At 41.2% G+C, this 16440-nt stretch overlaps 1 protein-coding gene across 2 annotated transcripts; it reads right to left on the bottom strand.

Moving 5' to 3' along the window:
* Positions 1-479: 479 nt before the first annotated feature.
* slc35b3 (solute carrier family 35 member B3) lies at positions 480-12627 on the bottom strand. Of its 2 annotated transcripts, none has more exons than XM_080418058.1 (10): positions 12398-12627; positions 10485-10721; positions 8810-8931; positions 7868-8022; positions 5423-5530; positions 4499-4596; positions 3905-3997; positions 3054-3165; positions 2572-2641; positions 480-1977 (listed from the first exon to the last, which is right to left on the bottom strand). In XM_080418058.1, exons 2-10 carry the CDS (start codon positions 10698-10700, stop codon positions 1833-1835), a joined length of 1119 nt encoding a protein of 372 aa, XP_080274184.1. In that variant the 5' UTR covers positions 10701-10721; positions 12398-12627; the 3' UTR covers positions 480-1832. The 2 variants fall into 2 exon arrangements, with proteins under 2 accessions (XP_080274184.1, XP_080274185.1); XM_080418059.1 differs by lacking the exon at positions 12398-12627 and adding an exon at positions 11733-11753.
* Between the last annotated feature and the right edge of the window lie 3813 nt (positions 12628-16440).

Consider the following 16440-nt stretch of genomic DNA (forward strand, 5'->3'; position numbering starts at 1 on the left):
ACTCTCTCCCCATGGAGATTCGGCAGGCGCCAACATTGGACTCTTTGAAGTACGCACCTAAGAGACACTTGTGCACACAGGCACCTATTTTTATTTTTTTTAATGTAAGTGTCCTTGGGTTTTTGAAAGGCGCAATATAAGTTCAAGTTATTATTATATCTCTTGGGTGGGTGATAACAAGTCTGTTCACTGGGTGGCATTGTCCTTATTAACACCACAGTTATATACAGTCAAACTGGTCAATTATACTTAAAACCAGTATTTAAGAGAACAAAATAAGAACAGAAGTGACAACACACAGAGAAATGTCATTGTGGACAAGGAACCCAAAAGCGTCCCATTGTTGATGACAAAGTATTTAGACAAAACATAAAATCTCAACATAATGTTCTTGAATGGTTCAACAGAGAATTCTTAAGTTCATCAGCAAAGACACGGATGAGTTCTATCGACGCCATATCCCAGAGAACATATGACTGGTATTCACATTAAGGATACACTGTCAAACCATGAACGTTTGTGAACACACACAAACACACACACACAAAGTGTTGATCCAAAAGAGGAGCAAAGCCCAGGCCCAGAGAATACTGTTTATTTTTTGTCTAGCACTGCTATCTTTTTTCACGACTGCTAATCAAACACGCCTGGGGGCCAGCGGGTAGATAAACACACACACACACACACAGTTTGGCAAAATTTCAACTCTTCTCTGTAGTGGTGTGTGGAGAGCAAGGGGATGGCTATTTGGCTAGCACGTCAAACACACACAAACACACAGAGATTGATAAAGCTCTAAAATACATTTCTCAGTTTGTTTTTAATGCAAAAAAAAAGAGCGATACCCTTTCACCCAAACAAATGATTAGCTAATTAGGTCAATTGAACATTGTTGATACACATGGGAGCAAAAGAGCTTCCTTCTTCACCAAAATGTCAATGTCACACATTTCCTCAAGTTTTAATGCACAGTCAGACAGATATAAATTACAAATAAACCATGAAAAAAGCCACTTTTATCAAGAATGATTGAATAAACCACCCCCACCTCCCCTGTGTCTCTGGCACATGCAAAATGTATGAATATGTATTTTTTTTGTCTCCGATAGGGCTGGTATACACATTCATTTTGCACACGATAGATGAACGAGTCGCTCCGTTCTCCTCCAACCGTTCCTTCTTAGATCTGTGCGTTCTCTAACGTTTTAAAGTGTACAGGTCACTTCCAGTGCAAAACTGTGCAATTTGGTTAGCTAAGGCGCTGGATTACCCCCTTTTTTTTTCTTTAAATAGTCTTTATAAAAAAAAGGTCCCCAGGATGTCCATCGTCCTCCATGTCGGGAATGTTTCTGTAGGGCACTCAAAGGCATCGCCTTCGACATTGATAGGTCCACGTTTAAAAAGAGTTAAAAAAAAACGGCCAGTCCCCACTCCCTTCTGTTCTGTGCGTGGAATTAGAAAAGCTTTGTTCCAATTCTCCCCGTGTTCTCTTTGCGCCGATGTCTACACCCGTGGTGTATAGCGGCAAGAACACAATGGGACACCGGAATCCCTGTCCGTCTTTATTTTACGGCTGTATTGCGCGTCAATGGTTATTAGGCTGAATGATTGGTTTTAGTCTATTTGACAGAGAGGAGTGCGAGAGGAGGGCACATCCTGTATGCCTCGTCTACGCCGCTTGACTACGCCACTGGCTGTATCGCGTGTCGATGGTAATGAGCCTGAGAGCTGGGGCATAATCTCCAAAATGTCCCCAGAGAGATGGTGGGCGTGCTCTAACGTCTGCAGGAGATTTATGCCTGGTACATGACTTTGACACTGTTGCAACGCTCCTATACGTTTTGTGACAGCAGTCGGACTTTCTTCTTGGTCAGCAGCCAGCTCCTGAGGTCCTTGACTGCCGGAAGTCTGTCGCTGTTTTTACTATAGACGTTCAGGAAAATGCCAAAGAGCACCAGAAGTCCTCCCCAGATGTACCTGATATGAGAAATATATGAGAGAGAAAGAGAGAGAGAGGATCAGAGACAGGAAACTTTAATGGTTTGTTCGACGGTCCTCCACCAGCACACAAGAGGCTGAAAAAGAAGGTAACTTGAACAAATACATCATTTTATTTTCACTTTTTTTTGTAAGCTACTACCCTTTGTGTGACTGTGTATGCATCCATGTGTATGAACCGTACGTGTATGAGCATGTGCATGTGTGCTTGCGAGTGTGCAGGAGAGAATGTGTGTGTGTGTGTGTGTGTGTGTGTGTGTGATAAGGCAGGAGGGATGGAGGAAGAGAGGTGGAGAACACGAGGCCCTCTTGACAGCATGGTGGAGCGAGAGAGAGAGAGTGAGCGAGTTAGAGGCAGAGCAGTAAAGTTCAAGTTCGGTGAAAAACGGACTGAGGCATGGTTTGGACATCGGGGGGGGGGGGGGGGGGGGGAGACACCAAGGTCAAACACGGTTTCCAAACAGAAGTGTTTGCGTGTGGCAGGGCTCACGGAGTGCACTCGTTTTAACAGCCAAAAAAGCAGCAGCCAAAAATAAAAAAAGTGTAGTAAGTCGTAAAGGTGAAGATACTTACTGAAAAGTAAAAGGCTTTGCAAAGAACATGAATGACAAGACGACGGTCATGGCCTTTCTCCCCGTGGTCACTGCAAGGAACACAGAGGGCAGACAACAGTTAGGAGGAGCAGTACATTTACAGTTTTAATTTTTGTATCTGTGTTAGTGGGATGAACAACAAAAAAAAAGCAGCCAACCAAAAGAAAATTGAAATCTTGCGATTTTGTCTGTTGTTTTTAAGATCTGCTGCAGTGAAGCCAACAGCATATTTCACACGTGTCAAAAATAATAAAGTCCACACGCTGCTAGACTTGCTCCCACTGTCTTTTCTAAATAAACAGTGGGAGCAATTCTAACCGTCTGCAGACACTTTTTTATGCTGTTTTTTTCTGTTTGTCCTGCACCTGATTACCAGAGTGGCTCTACGTTTCTCAAATGTTTCTACATAATGGACACAATGAGGTTTCTACTCTATTTGTTTGGCCAAACAGTTGCTCCCACCTGTGACTGCAACCAGAGCCCCAAAGAGCTTGATCAATGCCAACACGAAGGACACGCCAAAATAGCCCGTAAGTGAGAAGAAGAACGCGTAACCGTATGTCTTCACTGGATGCTGGAATCAGAGAATACACACACACAAACACACACAAATTAAAAATGTCAACAGTCTGTTATATCCCCTGGATTCTCATTTTAGATTAAACCAACAGAAAAAAAGGATTATACATAAGCTAGTAAGTGTAGTATAATAAGATTTAATCATTTTATACTAAATATATGATGACTCTAAGAGCAACAAAGACCCACTGGGCTGACACTATGCAGGCCCCATAGAAGCTAGGTTGTACAAATAACAAAAACAAACTTATAATGTATTACATGCTGAAATGAGTCATCACAATTGAACAGAGTTCTGCCTGGAATTATCTGACTGTGAAGGAGTCATCCAAATGCACATGGAAACTTACTGGAAGAACAGATTCTGGAGAGGGTTACATTAACATTGAGAGCGGATACAGGAAGAGTGGGCACTTAACATTGTGGTCACGTTAAATTGGCTATTTTTTCATAAACTAATAAAGAATTTGGCAACTCTTCTGAACTAATGTAAAGTATACATGATATAAAGATGCACGGTACATCAGACCCTTGAACTTCTTGTTTACCGTACGTCCATAATGACTGACTTGTCACAGGTTTTGTAGCCATTTGTAGCAATTGTAGAAATAATAGGTCTTAAATGTCAAATGTCAAAGCATGTTCAAATCATTGAGGTGCCCACAATATTTAGGTGCCCGCTCTTCCGGTTACCTTGAGGGCTATCTATTGGTATTCTGTTGAGATACACTCACCTCTGAGCAGAATGCCACAGCTGGGCCCAGACCACCCACACTAGACAGGCCTGCCAGTATGTAGGCGAACCCTATGGAGTAGGAATACAGTACCTGGGACACACAATGAAAACACAATTACTACTTTCCCAGCCAAAGCTTGTTAACCACTAGCCACTAACCCTAGCATCCCTATTCTAGGGGAACGTTCACCAAAAATAACAGATCTACAAGCTCACAATGTGGGTGAAGAGATTTGGTGTGTGGGGGGGGGGGGGGACGTGTTGACACCGGTCAACTAAGTATTCGTTTTTGGCGCTTGGGTGACGCAGTGGTCAAGTGCTGGGGGTTCGAAACCAGTCAATAGGAAACAACAGCAGTGATAACACACAAATGTGCGTGGGGAAGAAATCAATTGACATGACGACTAAACTTGGGGAAAAAAGGTTTAAAAAAGAATAAAACCAGACTCTACTGTCTGGCTTGGCAGAGTCAAACAGGGCAATTCAAAGTATATTCTGTTGAAGCATTGTGTTGCCTATATGCAGACTTCTATGCTAGTGCTTAAATTTGTGAAGAAATACTAAAAAACAATATACTGTACATCGTCTGTACCATTTCAGAGTTGGAGCCATTGTGGAGTTTCATGGCTTTCTCTTGCACGTTTCCAATGGCAGCATCGGCACACAGTGCCAAGGAGATGAGCATAACACCTGTACACACACACACACACACACACACACACACACACACACACACACACACACACACACACACACACACACACACACACACACACACACACACACACACACACACACACACACACACACACACACACACACACACACACACAGAGAGAGAGTGTGGGCATTTGAACACCTGCCACTAACTAGTAACTAATCCCAGAATGTCAACATCCAAGGCTTTATCTATACTTTTCTGCGTGCAGTGTCTCATGCCGGAAATAGCAGGTCTACAAGCTTACGACACGTTGTGAGCTTGTAGACCTGCTAGTTTTGCCACACGACACCGGCGCGCAAAAAAGTATAACTCTACGTAGCTTAAATATGGCCGTGCATTCCAGCGATGAGGTTGTTCCAGTGAACTGCACTTAGAACAGACATGTAATCAAAGTTCGTACTTGATGGTTTTTGGACAGACAGACAAACCGACCAACTCATACTGGTTGCAGCTACAAATGAGACCCTATGAAACTTATTAAACTGAAAACGATCGTTTCTGATAATTTTCTACCTTGTCAATGACAAGAAAAAAAGTAAAATATTTTAATACATCGATTGACACAACTAAGAACTCATAAAGACTGTGGGGGAAAGCTATGAAAAGAATCTGCATGAATGCCACTGAACACAAAATGAACCACTACTATCAGATACTTCTACAGGTCTGCGGTCAGGCGGTTAATTAGACAAGTTTAATGTGTTAAATAGAAAAAATAAATATAACGCAAGTTTTATTTTGATGTGTAGCAGAAGTGCCATTTATTTTTGCGGTGTGACTTTACAGTGGCCTTACCTGTGACGTTGAAGTTGGGGGCTACTGTGCTGTCGGCTAGTGTAAACCAGATGAGTCCCAGACTCATACAGAGAGCAGCAGAGACGTCAGCCACATTGTAGCGTTTACCTGCAGAATGCACAACACACACACACCACATTGAATCCCATTTTATTCAACAATAAAATAAAGAAAGAAAAGAAAGAAGTCCTATACTTTTCTGCATTATATTGTGTTTAAACACTTAAACCCTGGCCTATTTGGTTGGCCGGAATCACTCAGGAATAACAGGATCTGTTATTTTCTGCAAAGGTTTTCCCAACAATATGCTGGGGTTCAAGTGGTTATTAAAAGCTGCAGAAAACATTGCTTAATGTTTGAAATGTGCTGTACAAATTAACTCGCCTTGCACAGTGATAAGTTTCTGCACTCTTTGTCATTAGGTGAAAAATCATTGGAAAATATAAAGTTTCTGTGTGAGAGAGCAAAGGAGAGATGGGAGCAAAGGAGATCATTTTGCAGCCTAGTAGCGTGCTCCAGATCAATGGGAGTACAGTAGTAGGGGTGACACTGGCTTGGGGTTGGGTTCAGATCAGTGGGGCAGCTTCATTTGAAAGAGTTGAGCTGCTAACCACTCATTGTGGATGTGCATGCAGTGATTCCTATCCCTATTTATTCAGGAGCGCTGAAGGTGCTAATAATTAGTAACCAAAAAAATACATAATTAAAAAAAGAACGTAACCCCTGATACAAAGTTCTTCATGAATTTAAATAAGTGTAGACCTACTGGGGCACAGATTAGTTCTTTCTTAATGACCTGAACAACCTGTGCTACGATATTAATTGGGATTAAAACAGGGTCAAAAGTGGAACACAAAAATGTTGATAATTTACATAACAATATTTTTTATAACATTACTATGAGATAATTTATTTTAGTCTTGACTGCTGATTAAAGGTAGTCGAATAGAAAACACGTCTGCAGAACTTTTTTTGACAAGAGAAAAGCATAAAACGAGGAAGGAAAATGTGTGTGTGGTTAGAAAGTCTTGATAGATGATGGGGACGTATTTTTTTAGGTTGGATTTATGCATAAAAATGTAACAAATTGTAAATTAGGAGAATTTCCACATTAAGTAGTCATTGGGAAACGTAATGATGCAAAACAAAAAAAAAGTACTGTTTAAAAAAGAAAGAAGAAAAGGATCACGACAAGAGAGAATGAAGAGTGGCTGATGATGGACGGAATGCCTGGAGGACGGCATGGCTATATGCAGCATCAGGTTGGCCGTGGTCTGCTTTGATTCTAGCGTAGCCTTTGAAGGGCCCTCACATCACAACCAAACCCCCACACCCCTCTGTCCATCTTCTGCCTCTGCATTCTAAGTCAACGGGGGCCTCAGTGCGCCCCCTGAGGGACCGAGGTCCACACATCCATCCATCCATCCATTCTTTGTCATTACAGGAGAGGAGGAGGGAGAAAAGGTACAAAACCTGTCAGATGGTGAGGACAGGGAACCCTGAGAAGGCTGGCGTGAGGATGAAAGAAAAGACGGTACCAAGATGAGACAGAGAAAGAGACAGAGAGAGAGAGAGATGTTGACTGGGCTTTGACGTCTGGAAACAACGCGTGGATGGAAAACTAAAAGCCGGTAGTGCATGTTGAGAAGTGGTCACTGCTTCAAAGAATTAGGTGGCGCGATGACTGTCATGAGATGCATAGGTCATGCTTTCTGGAAAGTTTGTCTCGTGGGTTCCAACAGGGTTAAAACACGGTGTAACTGCAGCTCACATAACGATGGGGTCTACCCAGTGGCGTACCCACTGTAGAGGCAGGACAGAGGCCTGCCCAACTAAGATTTCGCCTCCCCTAGAAAACCCAAATAATCCCGAAAATGTGTCATTGCGTGCTTAATGTCCTCAAAGTCACACATCCAACATGCTTTGAACTGAGCAGATTGGACCTTCTGTTCCAGAGATAATGGCCAAAACATCGATTGAGTTGAAATTTCTTTTTTGTGGGTAATAGAAGGGGGGCAAAAAAAAATCTCGCCTGCCCTAAATGTAATTCTTGGGGACGCCACTGGATCTAGCCATATAAATTATTATTTTAAGGTCAGATCAGCACATTCTTTAGGTAAAGAATTCTTTGGAAGAAAATCAGAAATGAAGCGTCCTTTGTTGACAGTTAAGAGACTCTGAAATAAATCGATCGGTCACTCAAACCCTATGTAATTCATTGACCGGGGTCCACCAGGGGTCTATAGTTGGCCCCCTCCAATTCACCCGCAGGGGTGTCACACTGGTGGCCCAAGAAAGTTATTCAGGACCAGTTATTATCTTACGTATATATGCTGTCTCAATATAGTGCGCATGTAGATCTGCTATTTTCACAGAATGCCTATTTTGACATGCCCATAATAGAATAGACACTAGGGTTCATGAGTGAATGAGCTGACGACTGACCTTGTATGAACACTCCTCCGATCATGACGGGGATGAGTTTACAGCACTTGAAGATGACCTGCGTTGGGTAATTCAAGTATCCCAAGGATGTATTGGACAGCCCCATGCTGCCCACTGTTAAAAAAGCTATGATCATATACGTCTTTCCAGGTATCCTGCAAAAAAAAGAGAAAGAAATTAAGCTATTGACCTTAAGTTATATTGATATAATATAATACATGAGACCAGTGGTGGAAAAAGTACTCAAGTAAAAGTCCGGAATTAAAAATGTACTTGAGTAAAAGTACAAAAGTATTGGTATCAAAATGTACATAAAGTACCAAAAGTAAGAGTATTAAAATGTTTGAAAATAGCCGATCTACAAGCTCACAACGCGTCGCGATGCGACCCGTTGTGAGCTTGATCGGCTATTTTCAAATAGCCTATGTATAAAATAAGGCTACATTGGTTAATGTATGTTTTATAATATAATCATTTATATCTGCAAAGTAACTAGTAACTAAAGTTTTCAAATATTTGCAGTGGAGTAAAAGTACAACATTTGCCTCCGAGATGTAGTGGAGTAGAAGTAAAAGTATAGACAATTGGAAATACTCCAGTAAAGTGAAAGTACCTCAAAATTGTACTTAAGTTGAGTGCTTGAGTAAATGTACCGTACTTCGTTACTTTACACCACTGCATGAGACACAATTATCATTGATTCTTAAATTCAAACAATGTCAATAAACAATGAATGCTCAAACCCATAACAATCTCTATTGCATCTTTATCTATGCTCAATGGTATCATCAAAACATTTATGGTAAGTGTGGTGTTTGTTGAGACAGGGTGTTAGAACAACTGTGCTGAATCAACATCCCCTGGGTGAACAGAGGCTGCGTGAATAACGGGAGGACAGTCAATGACAGAGGGACATTGGGACCGTTTTTATGAACAGTATACCTCCTTCGTTTGTCCTGCGTGAGCTGCAGTTCCACGAGGCCAAACACGGAGTAGAAACCAAACTGCACTAAGGTGAGGTACCACCCGAAAGGCTTGAAACCTTCCAGAGAAAATATCAGCTCCTTGGAATCCAAAACAAAACACAGAGTCACAGATAAATACTCATGCATCTTGGTATTTGCTTGCCAACTCATGGAATACAACAATCCCTGCTTCAAAGTAAGAGCGTTAACACAGTAAACCAACATAGAGCTCTATTCAGACATAGTGACTAGGATGTTGCAGATTTCTTTACAGAGACACAGACAAGCACACTGCCAGACCTAATATACCTACCTATCTGCCTGAATGGCAAACAGGTAAAGATTTCTTAGTTTAAACCGGGTAGGAGTGCCCGGTTTATGTTTTGTTGTACGGCGGTCTCGCGCACCACATATAGCAGATTTACATGCTCACATCTGTAACATGTTGTGAGCTTGTAGATCTGCTATTAACGGTCCGCAATACGGTCAATGAGCTTAAGTCATCTTAATGTCCGATTCTGATACGCTTACATGGACAAACAGTAGAAGACACACAAAACACAACCTGTTAATGCCTTCACAATAGCTCAGCCCCTTCCTTATGGCATTGGTTCTCAAAGTGGGGTCCTTGAGGGAGTTCCAGGGGGTCCCCAGCTAATATAGTATAGTTTGGATACCAAATGGACCCTTGGGGGTCTGTAACTATGAGAGTGAACAAATGGAACCAAATGGACCCGTTACATTAACATTGATTTTACAATATAAATTGGGGTCCCAGAGATACAAATGACATTAAATGGGGGTCCGTAGCCTAATGCATGTCAAACCGGGGGTCCTTGAAATTAAAATGGTTGAGAATCACTGCTAGAGCCGTAAAAATCTCCTCTTATGGGGGTCCCTGCGGCATATCTTTTCAAATGGGGGTCCGCGGGCTAATAAAGTGTCAATTTGGGGGTCCTTGACATGAAAAGGTTTGAGAACCACTACCTTACGGCATTCGAGACAGATTTGACCACATGGCATTTCATGGCGGCAACACAACTAAAAAGCGATATTTTACACTTTTGGCAATTCAAAAATAGCAGATCTACAAGCTCATAGCGCGGCACCGAGTCATAGCGCGGCACTCGGTGCCGCGCTATGAAGCTCATAGTCGGTGACTATGAGCTTGTAGATCTGCTATTTTTTTTTTATCGTGAAAATGTGTGCAAATCTTTTAATATATATATTTTTAAAGCAAACATTTTTAACTCAAATCTTTGCTTCTGGGGGGGTCCCTGGAACAAAATATTTTCAGATGGGGGTCCGCGGCCAAATACATATAATTTTGGGGGTCCTTGACATGAAAAAGTTTGAAAACCACTGATATTATAGCAAAACATACATTTTTTCTTAGGATTTTCTGTTAAGATTTAGAAGACATTTGTAGAAGCAAAGATTTGAGTAAAAAAATGTTTCCTTTAAAAATTGCTTTAAAAAAAAATCCATGATTTTAAAACAAAAATATCAGATCTACAAGCTCGTACAAGCTTGTAGTTCTGTTATTTTTGAATAGCTAAGGAAATCTAACATGACACAGATGCGTTCCAGGTCTTAAAGGGTTAAGTGTTGAAGCACACCTGTCAGACTCCCCCTGCGTTAAAAACCTGTACCTGCATGTATCCATAGAAGAGGTAAAAGACGAACACTCCGGCCACGCAGATGCAGAACTGTGTCGCGGTGCTGAAGTTGCTCAGGCTGATGCCCAGCACCCTCAGCTCCTCCGCAGACTTGATGTGGGGGGACATCGTCACCTCTGTGGACGACGGCACGGAGATGGAGATGTGTTTCCGTGAGCTGTTGTAGCCCATTAGGCCAAACTTGCTCATTGTTCCTTTGGCAGCCGTGGGCTATGGGGAAGCGAGAGAGGAAAAATACGGATGAAGACTTGACCGGACCCTCACGGCATCCCTTTGTGTGTCAGCAATTTAACAAAGCTAGTTTTATGTCAGTGTTGTCTTATTCGTGGGATGTGCTTCCATTACTGCAGTTCCTTTGGATAAGTTTGACCATGTCCCCTTTTTAAATAAAGCACCCATCACAGGAGAAAAAGCAACTCACTGCATTAAATTCTACCCCACATGCAACATGTGTCTCTGCTCTCTGTAAAGTGTCTTTAGACACCTTGTTGTGATTTGGCACTTTAAATCAAACTGAATTGAAAATTGCAGTATTTTTTATTTTATTTTAAAGGGATAGGTCACCCAAAAAAAATTGCTTTCTTTCTATCGATTAGTCACCCCATGGAGACTTGAATTCATGGATATTTATTCGTTTTTGTCGCATTCCTAAGCCAATAATTTGATGACCAGCGGACCGGTAGGAGACACAAAAGGAGACTCAAATTATTGGCTTAGGAATGCGACAAAAACTAAAGAATATCCATGAAATTCTCCATTATCAATGTCCACTTTTACAGAGCGTTTAGCAGACATTACATAGCATCACAGATTAAGACAACGTGATCACTTAGATCCATGGGGCAGATTAGGATAGCTTAGTATTTGCAGGAGACAAATCTCAGTGGTTTTTACCTTGATCAGCTAATTTGTGTGATCATTTGGTTGACTATTTAGAGTCATCTCTCTTTGCTGCTGATATATGTTAGTTTGTGTTGCAATTAATTTGTTTTGGTTTAAAAATACTTGTATAACTAATGCAATGTCACTATTCTTTATGTATGTGATGCTATAATGCTGCAACACAACTGACAATAAAAAAACATGGATCAGACAGACAGGCTACCAGTGTGATAGCTTAACAATAAACATATAAAACACTAATTTAGCCATCTCAGCGTACACAGCCTCCTCCACTATCTACTGTATGCAATCATTAGCAGCAGTGGTAAAAGTACTCACATTCTTTACTTGAGTAAAAGTATCAATACTGCAATGTAGAAATACTCTTAAAAAAGTGAAAAGAAGTATTGATATCAAAATGTATTCAAAGTACCAAAACAACAAAGTACTCATTATGCAGAATGTCCCATTTCACACGTTTACAAAATGTATACAATCATATTGAAAATATTGTAAAACAATGTGACGCATTGTGAGCTTGTAGATCTGCTATTTTTCAGATGGCCAAAATGTATATAGGGCTGTTAGTGGTTAATGTATGTTTTGTAATAATAATCAAAATCTACAAAGTAACTATAGTAACTAAAGTTTTCAAATAATAGTAGTAAGTGGAGTAAAAGTATAATATTTGCCTCTGAGATCTAGAGGAGTAGAAGTACACATACGTGTACTTACCGTAGTTACTTTAAACCACTGATTTTTTACCAATCACAAACATTGATCAGACAGACAAGACTAGTGTAATAGCTTAACATTACCTTGGTAATAACCATATTATAGACAAATCACTGATCTCACCATCTCAGCCTCCTCCACCATCTATCTACAGTATTATTACTTTGATCTATATTACATATTTAGTTATACTTCCTCAAACTAAACCAGGTCCCTACATTCACTGATTCACACTTTTAAGTTAGCCATGTTAGCTCAGTAATGCTAACCTGCAGCAACACCTCCCTCTCCTTCTCCTCCCCGGTGGTTCCTCCTTTAGCTTTTAGGAGATCCTTCCCTGTGTCTTCAGAGGTAAAGGAACATGTCTCTGTCTGGGTCACAGCCTCAGCTTTGTCGCGATCGGGACGTTTTCATGCTTCATCGATCCGATCGATGACAACCGTACGGGGGGAGTGGGATAATATGGTGATCACTGGTGTTAGCTTGGATGCTAGCTACTAGGCTAAACTGGAAGCTGCACTACAGTGTTGCCAGGTTTTGAGATAGAAATAAGCAACCAGGTCTATGAAAACAAGCCCAACTAGGCCACGAGCACTTTAAACCAGTGGTTTTCAACCTTTTTTTGCGTCAAGGACCCCCAAATGGACACATATTAGCCCAGGGACCCCCTTTGAAAAGATATGCCAGGGACTCAACCATTTGATTTCTTGGCGGTCCCAATCTAGACAGTAGTATCATCATCAGTGTTCATTTAACTCTGACAGTGTACAAAATCTACAAATGGAACCAAATGGACCCTATCATACAAGCTGACAACACGATGCGACGCGTTGTGAGCTTGTAGATCGGCTATTCTCCTAAAACAACTTGAGGGGAAAAAAAGTGCAAAATGTGGATTTTAACAACACAAATCTTGTATGGGGTCACAACAAGATTTTGCAGATGGGGGTCCGCAGACAAATTCATATTCATTTGGGGTTCCTTGACATATTTTAGAACCTTTGGTTTAAACAACATTAGTTAACAAGCCCAAACAAGCAACTACACTTTAGAAACAAGCCCCCCCCCCAAAAAAACACAACCCACAACTACCAACATTTATGTAAGCAACTTTACAGAAAAACAGTCCAACGTCGCTTATAATAAGCGGACGTGGCAACACCGCTCCTGCAGTGTGGGCAACGGCCAACAACTTCCGGTCTGCTGTCAACTTTGATCTGTTCGCCCATTGGTCATCCGAGGCCGTCAGTCAGCTGACCCAGCTGACCCAACCAGACCAGATCTACAAGCCCAACGAGAACTAATGACTATACGCGAAGCACGTGTGGGACTTGGCAAGGAGACAACAACTTCAGAGTTTACAGTAACAACTACATGATGATGTAGGCTTTATTGTGTTGTGTTTAGTCCTGAACTTATAGTTAGGCTCTATGCACAGCAGCCATAGTGTGAAAAAAAATCACAGGTGTTGCCAATGATGCTAATGAAGGCTCTGTTCCATTCTGGTCAAACAGAGTCAGGGTGCTGATACTGTGCATGTTGACTCACTGGAAACACTCTGCTACACCAGAGGGTCTCAAAGTGTGGTTCAGGGACCCTCATGGTTCCTTGAGGGGGTTCCAAATGGCCTCTTACAGGTGTGTAACTCTGAGAGTGTACAAATGGAAACAAATGGACCCGTAATGGCTGCTGTGCATAGAGCCTTTATAGACAGCAATTATATACTTATATGAGTCCAGTGGTGGAAAAAGTACGATTTTTTAAGTAAGTAAAAGTATCAATACGGCAATGTAGAAATACTCTGTTACTAGTAAAAGTCCGGAATTAAAAATTTACTTGAGTAAAAGTACAAAAGTATTTGCAGCAAAATGTAGTAAAAAGTAGAAAGTACTCATTATGCAGAGTGACCCATTTCACAAGTTTTCAAATGTATATAAAATGTCAAAAACATTATTATGAAAATAGCAGATCTACAAGCTCACAATGGCATTGTGAGCTTGCTATTTTGAAATGGTCAAAGTTTATTTAATAGGTCTGAAGTGGTTTCATAATAATAATAAAAATCTACAAATAACTAGTAACTAAAGTTTTCAAATAATTGTAGTGGAATAAAAGTAGTAATTCCATTTGCCTCTGAAATGTAGTGGAGCACAAGTTAAAATACAGGAAATACTCCAGTAAAGTAAAAATACCTCACAATTCTACTCAATTACAGTACTTGAGTAAATGCACTTAGTTACTTTCCACCACTGGAAATTATATACTTACCATCTCATCAATACATTATTATCATAAAACAAAACACTGAAGTCACCAGGCTGCAAAACAGGTATACCTTCTCCTTTGAAGGGTCCATCTTCTCCACTAACTTCACAGGTGTTTTATTCTTGTGTCTTTTCTCTCTTCTCTAGGGAAACACCAGCTGTCATGTCATCCTCCACACAGAAACACATTATCCTACAACTCTGGTGAGACCGGTTTATCTGCATTTTAAAAAGCCTATTTCAATGGCAGGGGAACTTTTACATAACGTGTAGACACTGTAGTTCATGCACTGTGTAGGCTACTTTTGTCTTGAGTTATTCTCTGCAGGAATGTATATATATATTATATATATATATACATGCATGCATGCACGCACGTACGCAGACTACACACACACACACACACACACACACACACACACACACACACACACACACACACACACACACACACACACACACACACACACCATCTAACTGTTCATTAATGGTTATGGTCATGGTGTTTATATGGCAATATCGACATAATATGTCGCTTTGGCTGTGGCGCTTTGGATAAAAGCGCTATATAAATGCACCAGTTCACCATTTACAATATCAATAGTTGCCCACAATATCACCTCCTCCTGCACCTGTGGCGTGATGGCAGTAGGTTGGCCGGTAGCCTGTGAAGCGAAAGGTTCCCGGTTCGAATCCCTGGCTCACCCTAAAGGGAGTGTCCTTGAGCAAGACGCTGAACCCCTAACTGCTCCTGATGAGCAGTTGGTGCCACCATGCATGTCTTCCTTCTTACATCTCTGTCAGTGTGAATGTAATGCACATTGTAAAGCGTTTGGATAATAACATAATTATAATAATAATAATAATGTACTAAGAAAGGTAAAAAGAAAAACAAACTTTCGACCCATGACAATTTGCCATGGGTCCCCTTTTTTCTTCTCACCCACTCACCCCTCCCCTCTCTCTCTCTCTCTCTCACTCTCTCTCTGTGTTACTCTTCCTCTCTCTCTCCCGTCTTCCTCTCTCCCGACAGTTCACACGTGAAATTCTCTTCTTGTACTCTTCTTTTCTTCCTTCTACCCCCTCCATTGTTCCTTGCTGTGTCTGCTGTCCAATTTCACCCCCCTTTTTTTCTCCTTCATCAGTCATGACATTAGTCCCTGTCTCAATTTCTCTGTGTTTATCTCTCTCTCTCTTACTACCCCCCCACCCCCCACCCTCCTTCTCTCTCTGTCTTTCCATACCCCTCCCTTCCATTCTTTTACACCCCCCCCCTCCCTCTCTTCTCTCTTTCCTTTCCCCAGCCAGAGGTTAATACACTCCAAGATGGCATTATTTCCTTCCCTGGCCTTACCGACAATATAAAAATTCAGAGTGGACAGCTCAATCCCTCTTCCATCTCAGATTTGATTGTAATGGTATTGCCTCCTGTCCCTGGGAGGCCCCCTGGCCGCCTCGCCAGCCCTGGCCTTTATGACACTAAATGGCCGGGCTACAATTTTTCCATCTATTCAAAAAAAATTCTGTTAATAACTCATTTGGAATGAGACGTCTCTGCACTCCCTGGGCCTGACTGCGGCCACTCTGCCCGCACGGGGGTCACCACACCGCACGACCACAGCACAGAATACCATGTGGGGTCTGGATCACGAGTGTTAAGGTTTAATTAACCCTTTCAAACCGGGAACCAGTCTTAGGTTTCTTTGGCTATTCAAAAATAGCAGATATACAAGCTTTTTTTTTTTATATCGTGAAAATGTGTACAAATCTTTGAATATATATATATATACATTTTTAACTAATATTTGCTTCTGGGGTCCCTGACTGGAACAACATATTTTGAGATGTGGGGGGGGGGGCAAATACATATCATTTTGGGTGGTCCTTGACATGTAAAAAGTTTGAGAACCACTGATATCAACATAATTTTTTTTAAGACATTTGCTGAATCCCCAGAAGCAAAGATTTGAGTTACAGATGCTCGCTTTAAAAATCATATATATTCAAAGATTTTCAAAACAAATCGGGGAAAAAAATGCTATGAGCTT

The sequence above is a fragment of the Gymnoscopelus braueri genome (assembly GCF_963280865.1).
Source record: "Gymnoscopelus braueri genome assembly, chromosome: 21".
NCBI classification, from domain to species: domain Eukaryota; kingdom Metazoa; phylum Chordata; class Actinopteri; order Myctophiformes; family Myctophidae; genus Gymnoscopelus; species Gymnoscopelus braueri.

What these genes read in the sequence shown, in the direction of transcription:
- slc35b3 (XM_080418058.1), bottom strand. Translation starts at nt 10,700, where the DNA reads ATGAGCAAGTTTGGCCTAATGGGCTACAACAGCTCACGGAAACACATC. An exon ending in CGGAGGAGTGTTCATACAAG is followed by an intron (nt 5,531 to 7,867) that starts GTCAGTCGTCAG and finishes TGCATTCTGCAG; the next exon opens with GTAAACGCTACAATGTGGCT. An exon ending in GGCTCTGGTTGCAGTCACAG is followed by an intron (nt 2,642 to 3,053) that starts GTGGGAGCAACT and finishes TGTTCCTTGCAG; the next exon opens with TGACCACGGGGAGAAAGGCC.